Source organism: Narcine bancroftii, chromosome 5, assembly GCF_036971445.1.
Source record: "Narcine bancroftii isolate sNarBan1 chromosome 5, sNarBan1.hap1, whole genome shotgun sequence".
Lineage (NCBI taxonomy): Eukaryota > Metazoa > Chordata > Chondrichthyes > Torpediniformes > Narcinidae > Narcine > Narcine bancroftii.
Genome location: NC_091473.1, coordinates 16,538,637 through 16,562,170, shown reverse-complemented (window position 1 = coordinate 16,562,170; position 23,534 = coordinate 16,538,637). Strand labels below are relative to the sequence as shown.

Here is a 23,534-nt window from a genome sequence, read left to right as displayed (position 1 = left end):
GAATTTGTACATTCTTCCCATGTCTGCATGCTGCATGTCTGGGTGCTCTGGTTTCCTCCCACCCTTCAAAATCGTAAGGTATTTAGGGGGATGGGCTCATAGGCCGGAAGGGCCTGTTATTGTTCTGTATGTCCACATTTAACATTGAGAAAAAAAATGACAGGAACCTTTCTGAACATGGATGTCTAGAAGAATCTCAGTTCAAATCCGAAGCTCTCTGAAAGTGGTAATACGTGGATGGCAATGAAAACACACAACATTCCTGTCTTCATTAGCTGGGGCATTGAGTGTAAAAGTTGGGAAGTCACATTGCAGTTGTACAAATCTTTGGTTTGGTCACATTTGGAGTATTGTGTGCAGTTCTGGTCCCTGCATTACAGGAAGGATTGGAGAAGGTGCAGAAGAGGATCATTAGGATGTTCGCTACAAAGAGAGATTGGATTGTTTTCTATGGAGCATCGGAGACTGAGAGGGCAACTTGATGCAAGATGGATAGATTGGGTGGACAGTCTTTCTCCCATGACGGAAATGTCAAATAGTATAAAGCGCAGATTTAAGGTGAGAAGGGGTAAGTTTTCTATGCAGAGTGCTTGGTACCTGGAACTTGGTGCCAGGGTAGATGGTGGAACCAGATAAAAATAGTTATGTTTAAGAGACATTTAGACAGGCACAGGAATGGGTAGTGAATAAATTGAAATGGGCCACATGCAGGTAAATGAAATTAATTAGATTGGCATCATGGCCAGCACAAACAGTGGGCTGAAGGGTCTGTTCCTATGTCATGTTCTGTGTTCCAGTGCTCATCCCCTGTGTCTCACCACACCATGTTTGCTGGATTGCTTTAATTTTGCCTCTGTTTGACAACACCTCCTACCCTGCCCAATGGTACATTGACTCTGTGTAGCATCTCCCTGCCATGTTGGTATACCATGTTGGTATACCATGTTGGTATACCATGTTGGTATACCATGTTGGTATACCATGTTGGTATACCATGTTGGTATACCATGTTGGTATAGATCCTCCCCTGCAGGGGTGTTGGACCTGCTCCATTCATTTGCTTGTACAAGTCCCAGGAACAGTCCCAGCGATCCAAAATCAAAAGCCTCCCTTTCCCTGCCACATGTGCGCATGCAGGATTCATCTATTCAGCCACATATTCCTTTACTCACAAAAGGATTTTGGATTGTGGGATGACAATACCAGTCTTATTGAAAATACTGTTAAGAATTGGTGGTCCATACAGCTGTTTTAGTTTCATTCTTGGTAGATAGTACAAGCCATTTGGGTCAAATGGACTGGGTGGTTAAATGGAAGGATTACTTGATCTTTGTGCTCCAGCATTTGACCTAGATAGAGCTCAACAAATAGTCCTGCAGACCTTTGAGTGCCTCTGAACTTTGGCTTGAACTCCCAATCCCCCAACATTGTGACCTTGTTGGCTGCAGCCAGGTAGGGGAAAGGAAAAGAACAATCTGTGGGTAGCCACTCCTCAAAAGCTTTGAGTTGGTGTAATTTGGACATGGTCAAATCACAGATGAATGTTAGTATTTACTCCATTAACATCTCGTGAGATATTTACAATGTTTTTATGATTCCTGCAACAGATCAATTCCTTACCAAACAGTGGAGGTACCCAATTGAACTGCATGGAATTGGAAAATACGGAAATGATTCCTACAGGATATTTTGTGTCAAAGAATGGAAGGAGGTAAGAATTAGAAAAAGCATTTTATTTGTAGGACTGTTTTGAAATGAACATGTATGCAAATGGAATTTTCACCCAAGAAGCAGGCCATTGGCAAAAGAGTTTGTTTGACCTGGTTCATTCTGTTACCTTGCATTGTATCTCAGCTTCATTTTTCTATTACACTATTGGTGATTTGTTTTCTAGTGGAAGAGCCAGAGTTATAATCCAAATTAGCCAAATCCAGAGAATTTAGTTCGTCGAGGGATTGAGTTCAAGAGTAGAGATGTCATGTTGCAGCTCTACAAATGTCTGGTGAGATGACACTTAGAATATTGTGTTCAGTTCTGGTCACCTCATTATATGAAGGATGTGGAAGCTATGGAGAGGGTGCAGAGGAGACTTTCCAGGATGTTAACTGGATTGAAAAATAAATCTTGGATGACAAAATGCAGCAGAGCTAGGGCGTTTCTCTTTGGAGCGTAGATAGAAGAAAGGTTTTTGTGTAGCTTTATTGAATATGTATACATGGATGAGGTTTTGAAATTCTTAAACAAAATATTTTTTTTAAAAAAAGAAAGATGACTTCATAGAGGTCCAGAGGATTGTGAGAGGCATAGATAGGTAAACAGTCAGCACCTTTTTACCAGGGCGGGAATAGCAAACACCAGAAGACATCTGTTCAAAGTCAAGGGAAGAAAATTTAGGGGAAATATCAGGGATAAATTTTTTACCTAGTGAATTGTGGATGCCTGGAATGCATTGCGAGGGGTGGTGGTGGAGGCTGAAACATTAGGGGCATTTAAGAGACACCAGACAGCCACATGAATGAAAGAAAAATAGAGAGTTATGAGATAGAGAGAGTTTTGTTTTTTTTGGGGGGGAGGAAATATAGGTTGCCACAATATTGAGGGTCTGTACTGTGTAGTGGTGTTCTAGGTTCTAAGGGAGAGAGGACACATCAGAGGTACGTTTTTTTTTACACAGAGAGTGGTAGGTGCTTGGAATGCATTGCTTGGGGTGATGGTAGAGGCTGATACAATAAAGATATTCAAAAGGTTTAGATAGATATGTGGATGTAAGAAAAATAGACAGTTATGGGCTTGAGATAGGGAAGGTTCAGATTGTTATTGGAGTGGGTTTATGTAGGTTGGCACAACATCATAGGTTGAAGGGCTTACACTGTGCTGTAATATGTTATGTTCTGTTGAATTAAGAGACCTGTTAATTGCATAATACAGAAAAGTGCTGGAGGAAGTCAGCAAGTCTTAGCAGCATCAATGGGAAGCAATAGACAGTCAGTAGCCCCTTTGACACAACCATTAAAAGGCAGGCATTAACTGTGTAAACACAACGAAGGTGGGATGGGGAGTCATTTTGATGCCATGTCTGATACTACCAAAGTAGAGGTAGTATCAGAGCTGATGCATTTCGCAACGGCTTTTGTCTAAGAGGGTTCACGTAGGATGCCGGCACTGTAATGCAACATCACACAGGATGCCGACACTGATGCTACAGGTCCTGCCTCATTTTGCTCCAGGATGCCTGCTTGCTTATGTAAAAGGTCGCGCTGACCTGGCATTTCTTGGTTCAGTGTGAACTATCCGAGTTGCCTTTAAAGATGGGTTGTTCACACTCCAATTAAGAGGGTTTTATGTGTAAAAGGGCCTAATTTTGTGAGCCTGAGCCTTTGATTAGGAATACCAACATTCATGAATAAGAAAGGGGGGGGGAGAGTGGCACAAGCTTGCAGATGATCCATGGATACGGGTCAGAGTGGATAGAAGAGAAAGGAGCTGGGAGGTGAGGGGGGGCAAAGAGGATAGAAGAGAGGTGAGGGGGAAGAGGGCTGAGAAAGATGCTCTCTGATAGGTGGAAGGGAAGAGGGGTGGGAGCTAGAGGGTGAAGTTTGTGGGTGACAAGTAGGAGAAAGAGAAGGAAAGGAAGAAAGTCAGAGGGATGAGGGAAAGTAAGGGAATAGAAAACACAGGATAATGGGGGAGGGTAATAACAAAAATTAGAGGTCAACATTGATGCTGTCTGGTTGGAGACTGCTGAGACAGAATGCAAGGAGTTGTTCCTCCAGTTTATAAGTCGCTTTGACCTGGCAGTACACGAACCCAGGGACAGACATGTCAGTGTGACACTGGTATGTGGAATTGAAGTGGTTGGCCAGTGGGAGGTCCCTGTTATTGCAGCAGACAGAGCGAAGGTGCTCAACGGAACCATCTTCCTGATATAAAGGAGGCTACATTGGGACCACCTGATGCAGTAAATAACCCTTGCAAATTCAGAAGTGAAGATTCAATTAGGAAGACTAGTTGGGGTGCCGAATGGTGGTGAGGGAGGATGTGTCAGTGCAGGTCTAGCATTTCTGGTGGTCACAGGGGTAGGTATCAAGGGGGTGATTGTTGGGAAGGGATGAGTGAATGAAGGAGTTGCAAAGAGAGCAGTTACTATGGATGTTGATAAGGGAGGGGAGGGGAAGATTTGTCTGGTGGTGGAATCCTGTTGTAGGTGACAAAAATTGTGGAGAATGATATATTGGATGCAAACAGTTGTCATTGAGGACAAGGGGAATCCTGTTTTTGTGTCTCTGGGTGGTGGCAGCTAGGGCAGATGTGCGGAAAATAGAGGAGATGTGGGTAAGGGATAAGTAGAGGAGAAGCCACGTTTTTCTGAAGGACATTTCAGATGTCCTGAAACGAAAGACCTCATTCTGGGACCAGATGCAATAGAACCGGAAGGACTGAAAGAAAGGAATAGAATCCTTATTGGAGATAGGATGGGAAGAGGTGTAGTCAAGGTACATGGTGGTTTATAAAAGATGTTGCGGATTGTTTGTCTCCCGAAATAGAGACAGAGAGATAGAGCTGCTGTTATGGCAGCACTGCCGTTGATGTGGACTTGCGGGAAGCTGAGACACAGCACTCATCCACGAGGTTCTACTACCCAGTCCAACTGCTGACGACTCGCTGCAGGCTTTAAATGACCTGTTAAAGAAGTAAATAGTATTTTATTTAAAATCCTGACACCGCAGGGTCTGGGTCCAAGATAGTGACACCTATATTTGGCAGTGGCCTCAAGGGATTCCAAACTCTGGGGACCAGAAAATGGGGACCCCCATTTAAGGAGAAGTAGAGGAAACAATCCTGCAGGATGCTGACCACAGCGGTGGACCAGTGAGGGGATCTGAGGCTGAGGAACACACAACGGCAGGCGGGGAACCCATGCAGGCTGTGGGCTGCTGGCAACCACGGTCAAGGTTCTCATACCAGGCTGTGTACTGCTGGAGTCTGGCTGAAGGACTGGCGGAACTGAGATGCGAGAGGTTCCAGGTCACATCTGAGATTTGGATCTGGAATTTGGGTTGATGATGGTTTGGACTGAAGGCTGTGTGGGTGCAGAGGCTATCGGAGGTGAATCTATGGACACTCAATGACTCTGGGGGGGACTCTCTTTTCCTTCTCTTTCTCTGAATGTGTGGGATGCCAGGCAATTTCTGCTTTTGGCCAATTATTGTCTGCCTAATGGTAGACCTAATGAAATTTTGTGTAATATCACATTTTCTGTTTAATTACATAACAATAGAAGAATCTTGAAAGGGGAGAATGTTCCCAGAGATGGATAAAGTGAATTTCAGGTTGGGGTGGAAGTTGGCAGCAAAGTGGATAAAGTTGACGAGCTCATTGTGGGTGCAGGAGGCACCACCAATGTAATCGTCAGCATAGCGGAGGAAGAGTTGAGGAGCGTTATCCATGTGGGTTTGTAACATGGTCTGCTCCACCTAGCAAATAAAACAACAGGCACAGCAGGGACTAGTGCATGTACCCAGAGTTGTGGCTTTGAAATGGAGAAAGTATGATAAGCCAAAGGAAAAGTAATTGAGGGTGAGAACAACTTCTTCCAGGCGGAGTAGGGCAGTGGTGAAGGGTTGGGTCTGTTTTCCAGGAAAAAGTGCAGATCCTTGAGGTCTTCCTTATTGGGGATGGAAGTCTATAAGGACTGGACGTCCATGGTGAAAATCAGGTGTTCGAGGCTAGGGAGCTGAAAGCTGTTAAAGTGATGGAAAGAATGCATCGTAGTTGTCCTTTTGCTGCAAGAAATTATACACTTGCACCCACACCTTCTCCCTCAGTCACATTCAGGGCCACAAACAATCCTTCCACATGAAGCAACATTTTCCCCTTGCTAATCTGTGGGGTTCATTTACTGCATCCTGTGCTCCCAATGCAGTTTCTGTAGATCGGTGAGACTGGACGCAGCCTGGGATATCATTTCATTGAGCACTTTCACTCTGACTGCAGTAACAGCAAGGATCTCCAACCATTTTAATTTCACACCCTATTCCCACACTTGCATGTCTGTTCGTGGGCTCATGAACTGTGAAGCCAAGGTCACCTGCCAAGTGGAGGAGCAACACATTGTATTCTGTCTCTGCACTCCAACCAGGCAGCATCAATGTCGGCTTCTCCAATTTCTTGTAACTCCCCTTGTTCCGTGCTGTCTCCTTCTTTCATCCCATGGACTCCCTTCAGTCCTTTCTCTTACTTCTATCAGAGCGTCTTTCTCACCTCCCCATCCTCACTCTACAGGATGATTTTGCTTTTTTTTTAGCTTTTCGCACTCCACAAATATTGATAGCCATCTATCGAGAACATACCTCCGATATTGACTGCTCCGCTAATTAAATTAAACATCAGTTTATCAGAATTCTGTTCCGTTCCCATGCCTCTCCTGGTTTATCACCAATCCCATGCTCAATGCCCATTTATTTTGTATATTTTGGCCACTCAACTCCCAGACTATCGAAAGCCCAATCTTTAAATGTTCCCAATTGGAGGTCCCTAAAGGTCTGAACTTCCAGAATGCCTGGTTGCTTGATATGCTGTAGAAAATATCTCTAGCTGCAAGCTGTTATCTTCACAGAAAGTTTTGTGTGTCCTGCCAACAGAAGTGTTTGAGATGGCTATCTGCTGCTGGAACTGAGAAAGCCCAAATTAATTGCAATCAAATTATGCTGTCAAACTCAAAAACCCACAAGGGGCAATCCTGGCATTTAAAATAAAATAAGCATTATTGGCCATTGCAGCTCAGCAGATAAGTTGTGCATGTCTTCATGTGTGAAAGTGAAAAGGTTTCCTGAACAATGTGGTGACCTGGTCATAAGGTTGGTGGATGAAGCATACCTCTCCCAAAAGAGAATCCTTTTGAACTAAAATTCAACAACTTGCTCTAGGAGGCACTATAAAACTTGATGACAGATGTTACATTATTTTGGAAAATGATACAGCTCCTTATCGGAAATCATCAAGGATTTCCATGCACTCCTTCCTGGATCCCTTGTGTTTTTTCATTCATTGCTGCCTGTCACAACTCCTTCTGGCCCCATGTAAGTTCTCAGCAGCCCCCCCAGTGCAGCAGTGCCACAGACAGGACCCCTCTGAGCTCGCCAGAGAAAATGTAATTGTTTAAGTAAATAAATACAGGAAGAAGGACCAAGAGGTCAAAGCTCTGCAGTCACACAGCCTAAAACAGGCCTTTTGGTCATCTTTAGTACCTCTCCATACTCATCCCACTTCCCAGCACCTGGCTGGTACCCGACTGTTGGATCAAGTGTTTGTCTCCACACTTCAATGTTGTGGGAGACCCAAAAATCTCGTAGCCTTCAACTTGGGTCTTTCCCCTCCGGTAATAGATACCTGCGAAAAGGGGAATTTTTCTTAGCATCAACCAGTATCTATGCATCATGTAATTTTGTATACAGCAGTACACAGAAGGGCTGGAAAAAGCAGATTAAAGCATCTGTAGAAAGTAAAAGGCTCTTGGCATTTAGGGCCCGAGCCCTTCCTCAGGAATGTGGAAAAGCTGGTAGACGCCTGAATAAAAAGGTAAGGGGAGGTGCTCAGTTTCCTTGCTTATTGTTCTGCCTTGTCTAAGGAAGACAAATATCCCATTCACCATATCAGGACCATCCTAGCTAATTGTGCTGCTACTTTCAGAGATCTGTGGGCTTGTACACTAAAGGCTTATTCCTTAGTACTCCCTAGCACTCTACTGTTCGTTCTATATGTCGTAAACGTTTTTGTCCTCTCAAAATGCATACTCTCACATATTTCCAGGTTAAATTCTCTGTGCCTAGAGATTTCTTCTCATTTGACTGACTGATTGCTATCCTTCTGTGGCCAACACTATCCTCCTCACTGTCAACAACACCACCAATCATTTGCAAACTCATGAAGCATAATGGCTACCAATACACCAAGATTGATAATTTATATCACATGAAGGATCCTAGCATTGATCCTTGAAGCTTGCAGCAGTCGCAGGCTTCCAATCGCAAAAAACTTTACACCCTCCTGTCACCAAACCAATTGGATCGCTTTCTCATGTCAAAGGCTTTGCATTGGTTGTGATTTTCCAAAATTCTGCAGATACTGGGGAGGGCCCAGTACATTAGAATCCACAAATGTGATAGAGAGCAGGAAACTATTTGACAGTTAATCCTTTATCTATCACATTATGCAGAACATTCTGATTACAGGTTATGTGGAAAATCATGGTAGAATCAAGCAAAGTTCACCAGGACGTTGCCTGGATTGGAGAACATGTCTTATGACACAAGTTTGACAGATCTAGGGCTTTTCAAAGGATGAAGGTGACTTAATAGAGGTGTACAAGATTATGAGGGGCTTCGCTAAGGGGAACAATCAGCATCTTTTTCCTGGGGTGACAATAGCAAATACCAGAGGATGTCTTTTTTAAGGTGAGTGGAGGAAAGTTTAGGGGACACGTCAATGGTAAGTTTTTCCTTTACACAGAGTGCTGAGTACCTGGAATGCATTGACAAGGGTGGTGGTGGAGGATGGTATAATAGGGACATTCAAAAGACTCTTAGATAGGCACATGGATTTTAAAAAAGAGCATTATGGGTGTGAGGTTGGGAATGATTAGACTGTTGCAGAGTAGGTTTACATAGGTTGGCACAAGGGCCTGTACTGTAATGTTCCACGTGTAAGGATGGCCAACCTTTTAATTTTTAATTTAGACATACAGCATGGTAACAGGCCATTTCGGCCCACGAGTACGTGCTGCCCAATTAACCTACACTCCGGTACGTATTTGTGGGCTGAAATGGCCTGTTACTATGCTTATGTCTAAATTAAAAATTTAAAGGTTGGCCTGCGTAGAGTAACTTGCTCCCTGTATGGAGTGAATTGCCAAAAAAGCACAGTATTTCTTGTCAAAGTTAAATACTGTCTTGCTTCCCCAGATAAGCAAGTGTTATTAAACTGTGCTGTCATGTTCTGTAGATTAAAGTTAAAATGTTTTTGTGAGAAGGAAATGATGTTTCACAAATTGGTTCGAGTTCATTGACCATGTAATAAACAGGTGGATAGAGTGGAACCAGTGCATGTAGTGTATTTGGGTTTCCAGAAGGCATTCAAAAACCTTCTGCATAAGTTTGCTGCAGAGGAAAGGAGTGCATTGGTTTGGAGAATGGATTAACCTGCTGAGACAAGGAACATCAAGGAGGGTGGTGTTTGTTGCACGTACTGTGATGAGGATTGTGGCACTTGGTAGGCAGAGTGGTGAATGAAATGCAGAGTTGGCCCATTGCCAGGAAGTAGAGAGTGATGGCTGACTGGTGTTCGTGTGACTGGAAGGTGGTAACCATGTAGCGCAGAACTCAGTCCTATGCCTTTGAAATCCATGTAAATAATTTAGAGTGTGATTTTTTTTTTAAAAGTTACCCCCAAGAAACAAAAATTGGAAGTGAGGAGGAAAGCTTCAGACTGCAGGTAGAAGATGGACAAGTAGGATTTAATGCCTAGAACAGTGAGGGAGTATCAAGGCCAGGAGATCCACAAGAAATGGGAATAAAGGGGTATTAGAGTTGATGACCAGTAAGGTCTCTGGTCAGGTCACAAGGTGGCTACGGAGATATCTTTGATGCTTTCCTTTAGTATTAGAAGCAAAGAACACATCAGAAGAAGATTACTGAGAACTGTAGGCGATACAAGTTTGGCCATAGCTTGGTCATCACATTACAGAGAAGGTGCATATGGGCTAAAGAGGGGCAGAGAAGATTCACAAGGATGTTGTCATGACTGGAAAATTTGTAGCAGTAAGAAAGCTGGATGGACTGGAGTTTTTTCACTGGTCACCTAACTACAGTAAGTATATCAATAAGATTGAAAGAGTGTAGAGAACCAGAAGAACTCACTACAGGGAAAGTTAGGTTTTTATTCCTTGGAGCACTGGAAAATGATGTGAGATTTGATAGAGGAATACACAGGCAAAACACTCCCCACCATCAAGAAAATCTACATGGAAAGCTGCCATCAAAAAGCAGTAGAAATCATCAAGGATCCATACCACCCAGAATGTGCTCTGTTCTCATTGCTGCCATCAGGAAAAAGGTAGAGGTGCAACAAGACTCATACCATCAGGTTCAAGAACAGTTGCTACACCTCCACCATCAGACTCAATCAGACTTGTTTAATTTTTGATTTTAATTTAGACATTCAGTACGATAACAGGCCCTTTCAGCCCAGAGCCTGTGCCAGCCAATTAACCTACAACCCCTGGTACGTCTTGAAGGGTGGGAGATAACTGGAGCCCCTGGGGAAAACCTACGCAGACACGGGGAGAACATACAAACTCTTTACAGAAAGTGCAAGATTCAAGCCCTGGACCCGATCGCAGGCACTGTAAAGGCGTTGCGCTAACTGCTACGCCAACAGTGCTGCCCAAATTTAAAGACTTTGCATGTTTTTTTTGTATTTGCAGTTATTTTGTTATATTTGTTTCTTTGTTTACATTTTTCTCTTATATATGTACCTTTTCTTTTTGAGTACAGTTTAGTTACCAATAAGTAGAAATTTTGCCCAGCCTGCAGGAAAAAGAATCTCAGGGTTGTATGTGATTTCATGCATGTACTCTGACAATAAATTTGAACATAGAATTTGATGAATATGGATATATACAAGCAGATTTTTCCAGTGAAATTAGGTGAGATTAAAAACAGGTTTAAGGGTGAATGAGGAAAAATTTAAAGGGAACTTCTTCATGCAGAGTGTGATGAGAGTGTGGAACGAGCGAGCAGCTGAAGTGGTGTATGTGGGTTCCATTTCAAAATTTAAGAAAAATTTGGACAGTAACATGGATGGGAGAGGTATGGAGGGCGATGGTCTGGGTGCAGTTCAACTGGATTAGGCAGAAAAATAGTTCAGCATAGACTAGAGGCGCTGAGGGCTCATTTCTGTGGTGTCATCTCCTATGGTTCTATGGAAGAGGTATTTTATAAAGTTATGAGGGGGCCTTGATGGGGTAAAATGTGGAAGGTCCTATTTCCCACAGCAAGGATATGTCATTAACCAGGGGAATAGGTGTAAAATGATTACTGGATGAGAAGGAAATGGGAAAGTCTTTTGACCCAGAGGGCAATGGGAGCCTGAAATCTGCTATCTGAAAGGGCAACAGAAGCAAGGACCACTCCATGTTCAACAGTACTTGATGGTGGTGTCCACGAGAAACCACGGTTGAGGGATTCTAACCACTGGTTGGATAGAAAGTAAGATTGCATTGGTAGCCCTTGCATAGATGGGCCAAATGGCCTCCAGTTGGGTCATTTTTTTTCTATAATTTGAGACACCTTGCAGAACACACAGATGCTCTGTTTGGATTCAGAGGTGACTGAAAGCAGCAGTTCTTCCTCTGCCTTTGTGTCTAAAATATATCAGAGGAACTTGGGACGGGGAGCTGTGGTGATCTTCAATAGCATGTTCCATTCCCACTGATATTTTCTATTTTTATTTGCCAGGTCCAACCTCGAGATCACAAACTCAACCAATACTGGGAGTGGCTGTGGGAGAACCAAGAGATGCTGGGCCTATCCTAGGGAGGTGTTAACCTGGCGACATGGCAAACTCTTAAATGGTGTGTGGCTTTGAAACAAATGTTCTTCTGATAACTCCAGTGTGAAACAAGCCCACACTCCCCTTGCAACAACACATGAGCAGAGCAGAGACGGTACTTCACTCCCCCAAATGGTGGATAAAGATACTGCAGTCATTGGACAACGTCATATGATATGCCGCTCCAACTGCAGTTTTAACTGCCAAGTAGGATAAATTTTTTAATGTACAACGCAAGGATAGAAATGGCTTGTCTTTGGATCTGATAAGAATATCTGTTATTAATAATAATATTTTAGCAGAGGGCTTCCTCCATCGATTCTGCTTGAGCCCCATTTAGACAGTGCTCCCAGGAAATGCTGTCTACAGAGGAAAAGGAGTCCCCAGTGATCTTCTCAACTATTTTAATTAATTTATAGATTTCCAGTATGATGTGTTGCAGCTACCATAGTGCACAATGATGCAGCCAGACAGGACACTCAATTGTGCTCCTGTGAAATGTCAAAATGTGGGCTGAAAGCCTTGCTCTTTTCAACCTCCTTGGGAATTGTAGGCATTGTTGCTCCTTCATGACTAATGAGCTGGTGTTGTGGGTCCTGAATAGATCGTCACATGTGTGCACACCAAGGAACTTGGTGCTCTCCACTCTCTGTCAGAAGCATTAATGTGTAGTGGAGAATGGTTGACTTTCATCCTCCTGAAGTCCACAGGCATCTCCTTTATCTTGTCCACATTGGGACTCAGGTTGTTGTTCTCACATCATTTTATGAGCCTTTCAACCTCCTCTCTGTAATGACTCATCGTTGTTGCTCTTTTTTTGAATTTTTAAAATTTTTCACACTAAATCATATCAATCAAAACACATTCAAACATTTCCCTCTTAAATATACACAGTGGCATTTTCTCCCCTCCCCCCCCCACCTTCCCTCCCCCCCCTTCCCACCCCCCTCCAAACCCATTAAACATTCAACATGTAAAATACAGTAAACCCATTAAACAATGTCATCACACAATGAAAATAAACAAGAAAATTGTGTCATCTACTTTTACACACTGGATCAAGTCATTTTGTCTTCTTATAATTTTATCATTTTAGGGGGTCCGAGGCAAGCCCTCTCTGTTATGTTCCATGTTCGGTTCCCAAATTTGTTCAAATAATGTGACTTTATTTTTTAAATTATATGTTATTTTTTCCAATAGAATACTTTTATTCATTTCTATGTACCATTGCTCTACTCTCAGGCTCTCTTCTGATTTCCAAGTTGACAATGTACATTTTTTTGCTACAGCTAAGGCGAACATAATAAATCATTTTTTGTGCTTCATCCAGTTTGAGACCTAATTCTTTATTTCTTATATTACTTAGAAGAAAGATCTCTGGATTTTTTGGTATGTTGCTTTTTGTGATTTTATTTAATACCTGATTTAGATCTTCCCAAAACTTTTTCACTTTCTCACATGCCCAAATTGCATGTACTGTTGTTCTCTTCTTTCTTTGGCTTGGCTTCGCGGACGAAGATTTATGGAGGGGGTAAAAAGTCCACGTCAGCTGCAGGCTCGTTTGTGGCTGACAAGTCCGATGCGGGACAGGCAGACACGGTTGCAGGGGAAAATTGGTTGGTTGGGGTTGGGTGTTGGGTTTTTCCTCCTTTGCCTTAATAAATCATAAATCTTTTTATTATCATTGTTTCTGTAATCATATATTCAAAGCTGTTTCCTTCTGGTAATCTAGGTCTCTTTCCCAATTTATCCTTTAAGTAGGCTTTCAGTTGATGGTATGCAAATATTTGTATTTCATTTGTTCAAATGTTAATAAATTATTTCCCAATAAACAATTTCCTTTCTAAGTGAATCTTCTTCCATATATTGAGTAAATGATGCAGTACTGGTGAGCTTTTATATTGCACCAGCTTTTCATCGCACTTATAAAGTATATGTTCTGGTACCTTCTCCCCTATTTTATCTACCTCTATCTTAGTCCAATCTGGTTTTTCCCTTGTCTGATAAAAATCTGATAAATACCTTAATTGTGCTGCTCTATAATAATTTTTAAAGTTTGGTAACTGCAAACCACCTTGGTTTTACCACTCTGTTAATTTATTTTACACTATCCTCTGTTTCCCCCCTTTCCATAAGAATTTCCTTATTATTCTCTTTAGTTCATTGAAGAATTTCTATGTTAAGGGAATTGGTAACGATTGAAATAATTATTGCATCCTTGGGAAGACATTCATTTTAATGCAATTTGCCTCCCTATCAATGTTAGTGGTAATTCTTTCCAATGTTCTAAGTCTTCCTGTAATTTCTTCATTAATGGCTGATAGTTTAATTTGTACAGGTGGCTTAAATTCTTCTTCTTTGGCTTGGCTTCGCGGATGAAGAATTATGGAGGGGGAAAATGTCCACGTCAGCTGCAGGCTCGTTTGTGGCTGACAAGTCCGATGCGAGACAGGTAGACACGGTTGCAGCGGTTGCAGGGGAAAATTGGTTGGTTGGGGTTGGGTGTTGGGTTTTTCCTCCTTTGCCTTTTGTCAGTGAGGTGGGCTCTGCCGTCTTCTTCAAAGGAGGTTGCTGCCCGCCAAACTGTGAGGCGCTAAGATGCACGGTTTGAGGCGATATCAGCCCACTGGCGGTGGTCAATGTGGCAGGCACCAAGAGATTTCTTTAGGCAGTCCTTGTACCTTTGGTGCACCTCTGTCACGGTGGCCAGTGGAGAGCTTGCCATATAACACGATCTTGGGAAGGCGATGGTCCTCCATTCTGGAGACGTGACCCACCCAGCGCAGCTGGATCTTCAGCAGCGTGGATTCGATGCTGTCGACCTCTGCCATCTCGAGTACTTCAACGTTAGGGATGAAAGCGCTCCAATGAATGTTGATGATGGAGAGGAGACAACGCTGGTGGAAGCGTTCTAGGAGCCGTAGGTGATGCCGGTAGAGGACCCATGATTCTGAGCCGAACAGGAGTGTGGGTATGACAACGGCTCTCTATACGCTTATCTTTGTGAGGTTTTTCAGTTGGTTGTTTTTCCAGACTCTTTTGTGTAGTTTTCCAAAGGTGCTATTTGCCTTGGCGAGTCTGTTGTCTATCTCGTTGTCGATCCTTGCATCCGATGAACTGGTGCAGCCGAGATAGGTAAACTGGTTGACCGTTTTGAGTTTTGTGTGCCCGATGGAGATGTGGAGGGGCTGGTAGTCATGGTGGGGAGCTGGCTGATGGAGGACCTCAGTTTTCTTCAGGCTGACTTCCAGGCCAAACATTTTGGCAGTTTCCGCAAAACAGGACGTCAAGCGCTGATGAGCTGGCTCTGAATGGGCAACTAAAGCGGCATCGTCTGCAAAGAGTAGTTCACGGACAAGTTTCTCTTGTGTCTTGGTGTGAGCTTGCAGGCGCCTCAGATTGAAGAGACTGCCATCCGTGCGGTACCGGATGTAAACAGCGTCTTCATTGTTGAGGTCTTTCATGGCTTGGTTCAGCATCATGCTGAAGAAGATTGAAAAGAGGGTTGGTGCGAGAACACAGCCTTGCTTCACGCCATTGTTAATGGAGAAGGGTTCAGAGAGCTCATTTCTGTATCTGACCCGACCTTGTTGGTTTTCGTGCAGTTGGATAACCATGTTGAGGAACTTTGGGGGGCATCCGATGCGCTCTAGTATTTGCCAAAGCCCTTTCCTGCTCACGGTGTCGAAGGCTTTGGTGAGGTCAACAAAGGTGATGTAGAGTCCTTTGTTTTGTTCTCTGCACTTTTCTTGGAGCTGTCTGAGGGCAAAGACCATGTCAGTAGTTCCTCTGTTTGCGCAAAAGCCGCACTGTGATTCTGGGAGAATATACTCGGCGACACTAGGTATTATTCTATTTAGGAGAATCCTAGCGAAGATTTTGCCTGCAATGGAGAGCAGCGTGATTCCCCTGTAGTTTAAGCAGTCTGATTTCTCGCCTTTGTTTTTGTACAGGGTGATGATGGTGGCATCACAAAGGTCCTGAGGCAGTTTTCCTTGGTCCCAACAAAGCTTGAAAAACTCATGCAGTTTGACATTTAATACCGAGGGATCAGATTGCTTGTGTTTGCCATTTAAATGGTGATTCTTTTTTTAAATTCTGTATAATCTGCATTACTCATTGGCATCGCTTCACTTTTATTTGCGTTGATCTTGTACCCCGATATTTCTCCATATTCCTTCAATTTCTTTTGTAGTTCTTTTATTGATATTTCTAGTTCTGTTAAGTATACTATGATGTCATCTGCAAATAAAATAATTTTATACTCCTTCTCCTTTATTTTTATCCCTTTTATTTTCTGTTCTTATCAGTTCTGCCAATGGTTCTATTGCTAAAGCGAACAGTGAGGGAGATAGTGGACATCCCTGCCTAGTTGACCTACTTAATTTAAATTGGTTCGATACATATCCATTTACTGTCACCTTCGCTAATAGTCCATTATATGATGCTTTAATCCAATTAATATAGTTTCCTGGTAGATTGAACCTTTGGAATACTTTGAATAAATAATTCCATTCTACCCTGTCAAAGGCTTTTTCTGTGTCTAAAACAACAGCCACTGTTGGCATCTTATTTCCTTGAACTGCATAAATTAAATTAATAAATTTACAGACATTATCTGCTGTTCGTCTTTTCTTAATAAATCCAGTTTGATCTTGTTTTACTATTTTTGGTACACAGTCGGCCAATCTGCTAATAATTTTGCTATTATCTTATAATCTGAATTAAGTAGAGATATTGGTCTATATGATGCTGGTGTTAGTGGATCATTCCCTGTCTTTGGTATTACTGTAATTATTGCTGTCTTACATGAATCTGGCAAGTTTTGTGTTTCTTCTATCTGGTTCATTACTTCCAGGAGAGGAGGAATTAATAACTCTTTAAATGTTTTATAGAACTCTATTGGGAATCCATCCTCTCCAGGCGTTTTATTGTTTGGCAGCTTTTTTTAATATATCCTGTACTTCCTCTATTTCAAATGGATTTATCAGCTTGTTTTACTCCTCTTCTTACAATTTCGGCAGTTCAATTTTAGCTAAAAACTCTTCTAATTTGTCATATTTCCCCTCGTTCTCAGTTTGGTATAATTGTTCATAAAATTCCTTAAAGTTCTCATTAATTTCCATTGGATTATATGTAATTTGTTTGTCCTTTTTCCTTGATGCCAATACAGTTCTTTTAGCTTGTTCTGTTTTAAGTTGCCAGGCTAATATTTTGTATGTTTTTTCTCCTAGCTCATAATCCTTTTGCTTTATTTTCATTATGTTCTTCTCCACCTTATATGTTTGTAATGCTTCGTATTTTAGTTTTTGTCCAATTCTCTTTTTGTTATGTCGTCCCTTGTTGCTAGTTCTTTCTCTGTACTTACTATTTCCCTTTCCAACTGCTCTATTTCCCGATTGTTGTCCTTTTTCATCTTAGTTACATAACTTATTATCTGCCCTCTAATGAAGGCTTTCATTGCATCCCATAATATAAATTTGTCTTTCACTGATTCCATATTTATTTCAAAGTACATTTTAATTTGGCATTCAATAAATTCTCTAAGTTCTTCTCTTTTAAGTAGCATGGAGTTTAATCTCCCTCTATATGTTCTTGGTGGGATGTCCTCCACTTCTATTGCTAATAACAGGGGTGAGTGATCAGATAGCAATCTAGCTTTATATTCAGTTTTCCTAACTCTCCCTTGAATATGGGCCGACAACAAAAACACATCAATCCTTGAGTATGTTTTATGCCTACTCGAATAATATGAGTATTCCTTCTTCCTTGGGTGCTGCCTCCTCCATATATCCATAAGTTTCATCTCCTGCATTGATTTAACCATAAATTTGGCCACTTTATTCTTTTTGCTCGTCTTTTGTTCAGTTTTATCCAACATTGGATCCAGATTAAGGTTAAAATCCCCTCCTATCAATATATTCCCCTGGGTATCTACATATCTTTAAAAAAATATCTTGCATAAAGTTTTGATCTTCTTCATTAGGTGCATATATATTGATCAAATTCCAAAGTTCTGAATATATCTGACATTTTATCATTACATACCACCCTGCTGGATCTATTATTTCCTCCTCTATTTTGATTGGTACATTTTTATTTATTAATATAGCTATATCTCTGGCTTTTGAATTATATGATGCTGTCGCTACGTGCCCAACCCAGTCTCTCCTTAATTTATAATGTTCCACTTCAGTTAGATCCGTTTCCTGCACAAATGCTATGTCTATTTTTTCTTTTTTCAGGAAATTTAATAGCCTTTTTTGTTTAATTTGGTTATGTATTCCATTAATATTTATAGTCATATAGTTCAACATAGTCATCTTGTATTCTGTTTACACCTCATTTCCGCTTCCTCACCACCACCATCCCCCTTTTCCCCATTTTCATCTCTCAGTTTTCCCTTTTTGAACTGAATGTATGACAACACTTAAAACATAAAATACTTCAACAACTCCCACATCTAAAATTCCCTTAACTGCAAATGTCCCCTCCCCTCTCTGAGTTGCCCCTTGTCGGGCAACCACAACTCACCTCTCCATTTGGATTGCGAACCCGCTCTCAAGCGTCAACTGATTTTGCAGTGACTGTTATTCTCTCCCACCCAACCCCCTCCAGAAAAGACTTTTATCTTCACATATAACAAAGCTCACCCTCTTTTTTTCCCCCTTACTTCCTTTCTTCCCTTTTCTTTCTCTTCTTTAGTTCTTACTTGTACATTATTTTTTACAGCTTTATATGTATTTTGTCGTTGTTCTTCATTCTTGCTACATCTCTTCATCTCTCCTTCTGTCCTGCAGGCGTTCTGCAAATTCTTATGCTTCCTCCAGATCCGAGAACAGTCTGTTTTGCTCCCCTGGGATAAATATTTTAAGAACAGCTGGATATCTTAACATAAATTTATAGCCTTTTTTCCATAGGATCGATTTTCCTGTATTAAACTCCTTCCTCTTCTTTAAGAGTTCAAAACTTATGCCTGGGTAAAATAAATATTTTTTGACCCCTTGTATTCTAATGGTTTTTTTGTCTTCACTAATTTTATTCCTTGCCCTCTCCAGTATATTTTCTCTTGTCATGTATCTCAGAAATTTTACTAAAACGGATCTTGGATTTTGTTGTGTCTGTGGTTTCGGGGCTAGTGTTCTGTGTGCCCTTTCTATTTCCATTCCTTCCTGCATTTCTGGCATTCCCAGGACCTTTGGAATCCATTCTTTTATAAATTCTTTCATATTTGTGCCTTCTTCATCTTCCTTTAAGCCCATTATCTTTATGTTGTTTCGCCTACTATAGTTTTCCATTATATCAATCTTCTGAGCTAACATCTCTTGTGGCTCTTTAACTTTTTTGTCACTGTCTTCCAATTTTCTTCTTAAGTCATTCACTTCCATTTCTACAGCCATTTCTTGTTCTTCCACATTTTCTAATCTTTTTCCTATTTATGTCATGACCAGCTCTATTCTACTCACTTTTTCTTCTGTACTTTTCATTTTTCTTTTCATTTCACTAAATTCTAATGTCAACCATTCTTTTAATGCTCTCATTTGTTCTTGAAAATTTTTAAAATATATATACTGTCCATCTATTTTACGTTCTATTCCTCTGTGCAGAGCTTGGTCTTTTCTTCTGTGTCTGCACCTGTGTTTGTATCTTCTACTTCACTTCCTTGTATCTGTGTCTCTTCTGACTTTCTTGTTGAGTTGCTTGCCTCACTTTGCTGGGCTTCTTCTTGCTTGGCTTCTTGCTGTTGGGCCTCCTGTTGCTGTTCTTCTTTCCTATCACTCCCTTTCCTGTCGCTTTCCTCTTCTTCCAGCTGGGAGCCCTGATGTCGGGCATCCCTCATCTGGTCGCGCTGTGTTTGCTCACTCCACAGCTGGGCTCCCCTCCCGTCGGTGTTCTCTTTTTCCTTAGTGTGCGCATTGCGCACTTCTGTTTGGCTCAGAAAGCCATTTTTGCAGACCAGCAGTCGGGAGGTCGCGACTGCGGGATCGTCACCAACCTTGGGGAACGGGCTCTTTTCTCCACGACGTCTCCCTTTTTCTTAATGCAGGGAAGACCTTCTCCTTTCTCTTGTGGCGTCTTCTTTTTTTTCCCCGTTTTTACTTTTTCCTTTTTGGGTGCCATTTTCTTTCTATTCTCCACAACTTTATCTTTTATTTGTTATGTTTTGTGTTTCTTGAACTTTGTATTTTCTTCACTCTCTTTCTTCTTTTATGGAGAGGGCTGGTATTCTCCTACCGGCCACTACTCCATCACATGACTCCTCATCATTGTTGCTCTTGAGGCCATCTTCTCCTATATCATCTCCAAACTTGATGATTCTGTTGGAACTGAATCTGGCCGTGCAGTCATGAGTCAGCTGTGTGACCAGTAGCAGGCTGAGCACACTACCTTGAGGTGGAATGGTGCTTAGTGTGATGGTACTTGAGGTTCTGCTGCCAACCTGGACAGACTGATTTTTACGTCAAGAAGTTCAAAATCCAGTTTCAGAGACAGGTGTTGAGTCCCACCAAGGACAGTTTATCTGAGGTATGATTGTGTTGGACATCGAGCTGAAGTCGATGAACAAAAGCCAGGTGTTTGAGGCATCATCCTCTAAGTGCGTCAGGATGAAATGGAGGGTCAAAGTTGTAGACCAGTTTGAAAGGTAGGCCAATTGGAACAGGTCCAATGTCTCTGGAATGTGTGCTTTGATCTGTTAAATCACCAGGTACTCAAAGCACTTCATGATCGTCAATGTCATTGAGCAGTAGTCATTTAGTCCAGTTACCATCACTTTGTTGGGCATCTCATGGTGCCTGCGTTGAAATCTATGGAGACATTGGATTGCTGTATTTTGTATTTGTCTATATGACCTAGGTCAGCTGGGACATGCAGACCTTCAGCACCTCACAAAGTATGTTATCTGGTCCTGAATGCAGGGTTCACCCTGGGTAGAATCTTGCTCAACTTAGACACAGCGATGTAGGGTCCCTGCTCTTTTTAGGAGAAATGAGGCTTTCTTGATGTCACCTTGTTTTTTCCTCAACAAACCGTGCGTAGAAGGGAGGCATCGTCACTGACCCATATGGCTACTTATAGTTATGATTTGAATACCCTACCACAAGCGTCTCGTGTGGCTGAAGCTGCGCATCGATGTGCACCCATGCTTTGCTTTCCTGATTGCACAGTAGAGTTCAGCTCTTGCTGATCTTAACGCCATCTTGTCTCCAGATCTGAAAGCAGCGCCACGAGGTCTGAGTAATGCACGAACCTCAACATCCAGCTATGAGTTTTGATTTGCCCTGGCTATGCAGCATTTGATCACTGATATCTTCAATACACTTGCCCATGTAGCTCGTTATCGTATTTGTGTACTCATTAATTTTGATGTGGTTGTTGTGGGTGGTCACTCTCTTCAATGTTGGTCAAGCTTGCTCCTTCCTCTTGAGGTTGTCAGATAGGAAATGTCAGGGTCCTTGTGCACTCCTGTACTTCATGGTGCAGTTTTGGGGTAAGTTATCGGCAAACTCTTCCAGCTGAATACTTTTGTTCTTCCTCTGTTGCAGAATTTCACCCCACACCATGACAAGTCCTGTAACATGGAATGTTTTTGACATGTAGAATCTGCGGACAAGTGCTGGAATGCCACTCGATGCCATCTGCAGTCTGAAGCCAGAGGTTTTTACAGGCATGTATAGTTTCCAAACGATGGTAGTGAGTTGGGGTTTGAAACCTTGCAATTGTGCCTCTTTAGAATTTGTCATTATGTGGACTAGAAACGCGCTTTTTAAATTTTATATTTGTTCAAGTGTTGAATAAAGATAAAGAACTGATAGTTAATTTGTTCCTTGTTGGCATGCTAAGTACCTGAGGGTCTACAGTGGTAGATGTGGTGAATATATTTTCTCTTGGTGAATCCTGAACTAGGGGATCTGGTTAAAAACAAGGGGCACTGCCTTTGAATATTTTTAAGTGGATCATTGGTTTCTTTATGAGCTGGGGTGGGGTTTGAAAAGTGACCTGGTTAGATGGGAGTAATATTCAGATAGGCTTTGATCTTATTAAATGATAAAGTCTACTCGAGGAGTGAATGGGCTGCAGCCCCAAGTTTGTAAGCTTGTGTAATAATTTCAATCTAATATAAAGCACCAGATTTCAATCTAATCATACTTTTATGTCCCTCATTCTTGAGCACCCCAAACTCTGGATTGCCACCATTTTGATTCCATTTGGAGATGTTGGCTAGTTTTTATTTACCCTTCTCTTTCCATGCCCCTCCTTCCCTCCACTTAAATGTGCTGTGATTGCTAGAGGTCTGTATAGCCCCTGTTGAGAATGGCTGGTGTAGACAACATTACTTTTACTCTGCCCTGATGCAATGCCTCAGCCTGAAACATCAATGTGATCAGCATCTGCCTGATTTTCAACATTATTGACCAAGGGCTCAGGACCAAAGGCTCAGGCCCAAGACGTCAGCATCAACTGATTTGTTTAACCAACACAAAATGTGATCGTATCACTACAAAAACCATTAACGCTGATAGTGTGACTTCTTTGAAAGATTTTTTCAACCCACTTCGATGCAATAGCCAGTACTAATTCCATAGAAACCTGAGGAAATTTGACATGTCATCTGCATCTCTTAACAACTTCTCAGGTGCAACATTGAAATCATCCTGTCAGAGTTTATCACTGCATAGGATGGGAACTGCTCCTCCTAAGACCACAAGAAAATTCAGAGGATTGTGAAAGTGACTCAAGACCATGACACATCCCTTCCCCACTATGAACTCCATCACAGCCATCCACTTCCCTCCATCTGTAACTCTTGCTGCCTTGGAAGATGTACGTCAACTGGTCTGTTCGCAAAACAACCACAAAATAAATAGGAAAACTAAATTTGAACCCTGGTATTGAATTTGAATGCAAGCTTCAAGTTTGGTTCCTTGAGCTGCATCTTATTATCTGGGATGTTGACAAATTAGACCAGTTTTCTCTTGAAATATGGTAATGCTAATGGTTATCACTGCCACATTTGCGGAAAAAGTACTATATTTTCAGGCATGGAACCAATAGGTTAAAAGTCCTTAACTGAGCTCCAATTGTATTTTGTTCCCTGCCTGACCATTGAAGCGCATTCAACATAGTCACGAAAACAAATTCCAGATTGTCACAATATGAAGCATTCTTTTTAATTATATAAAGTGTTCATTACTGCCACTCAATTTTTAAAAATTCTAGTTTTTTAAAATTTTTCCAGTTTCTGTATTACTTTGCTTGTGAATTCAGATAAAGTAAAATCTTCTTCCTCACCTCTCTTTCTGCAGCTGATTTGACATTGATTCACTCTGTTTTGCACTTCCTTGCCCTGAGAATTTCATGATCCTTCAGTGTCTTGCTTAAGGAAATACAGGGTTGCTTTCTCCCTGAATAGTTCACTTTCAGTCTTCCTCATGTTGCGATCAACTCAACCCTTGAGCAAGCATCTTAAAAAAATTCATGTGTGAAAGAAAGCTGAACTGACCTCAACAGTAGCTCATAATTTGCTTTTAACAGAATACATATTTTTAAGGCACCTCACACCATTATTATGAAAAAGGGAGAGAGATAAAACATGGTAAAGCAGTGGATGTGGTGTATATAGATTTTGGTTAGATGTTTGACAAGGTCCCCCATGGTAGGCTCATTTGCATGCCTGCAAAAAGCATGGGGTAGCAGTATATGGAAAGTTCTCTGACCGGAGGTTGGTGACTAGTGGTGTCCTCCAGGGATCTGTTCTGGAACCCCAGTTCTTTGTGATTTTTACTAAATGACTTGGATGAAGAAGTAGAGGGCTAGGTAAGTTTGGCGCAAAGGTAGGAGATTGTGTCAGCTGTCGTAGTTTACAGCAGATTTAGAAAGGAAGCATAGTTGGGTGAAGAAGTGGTTGATAATGTTTGATTTAGAAA

General features: G+C 41.7%; 1 protein-coding gene across 1 annotated transcript in view; it reads left to right on the top strand.

Moving 5' to 3' along the window:
• mbd4 (methyl-CpG binding domain protein 4) overlaps window positions 1–22,826 on the top strand; it is a 70,035-nt gene extending 47,209 nt beyond the window's left edge. Inside the window, exons 8-10 of the mRNA XM_069936894.1 lie at window positions 1,608–1,711; window positions 11,514–11,629; window positions 21,153–22,826. Of these exons, the coding sequence (XP_069792995.1) occupies window positions 1,608–1,711; window positions 11,514–11,591 (182 nt within the window). The 3' untranslated portion in view covers window positions 11,592–11,629; window positions 21,153–22,826. The remainder of the gene's footprint in view (window positions 1–1,607; window positions 1,712–11,513; window positions 11,630–21,152) is intronic.
• The last annotated feature ends 708 nt before the right edge of the window (window positions 22,827–23,534 follow it).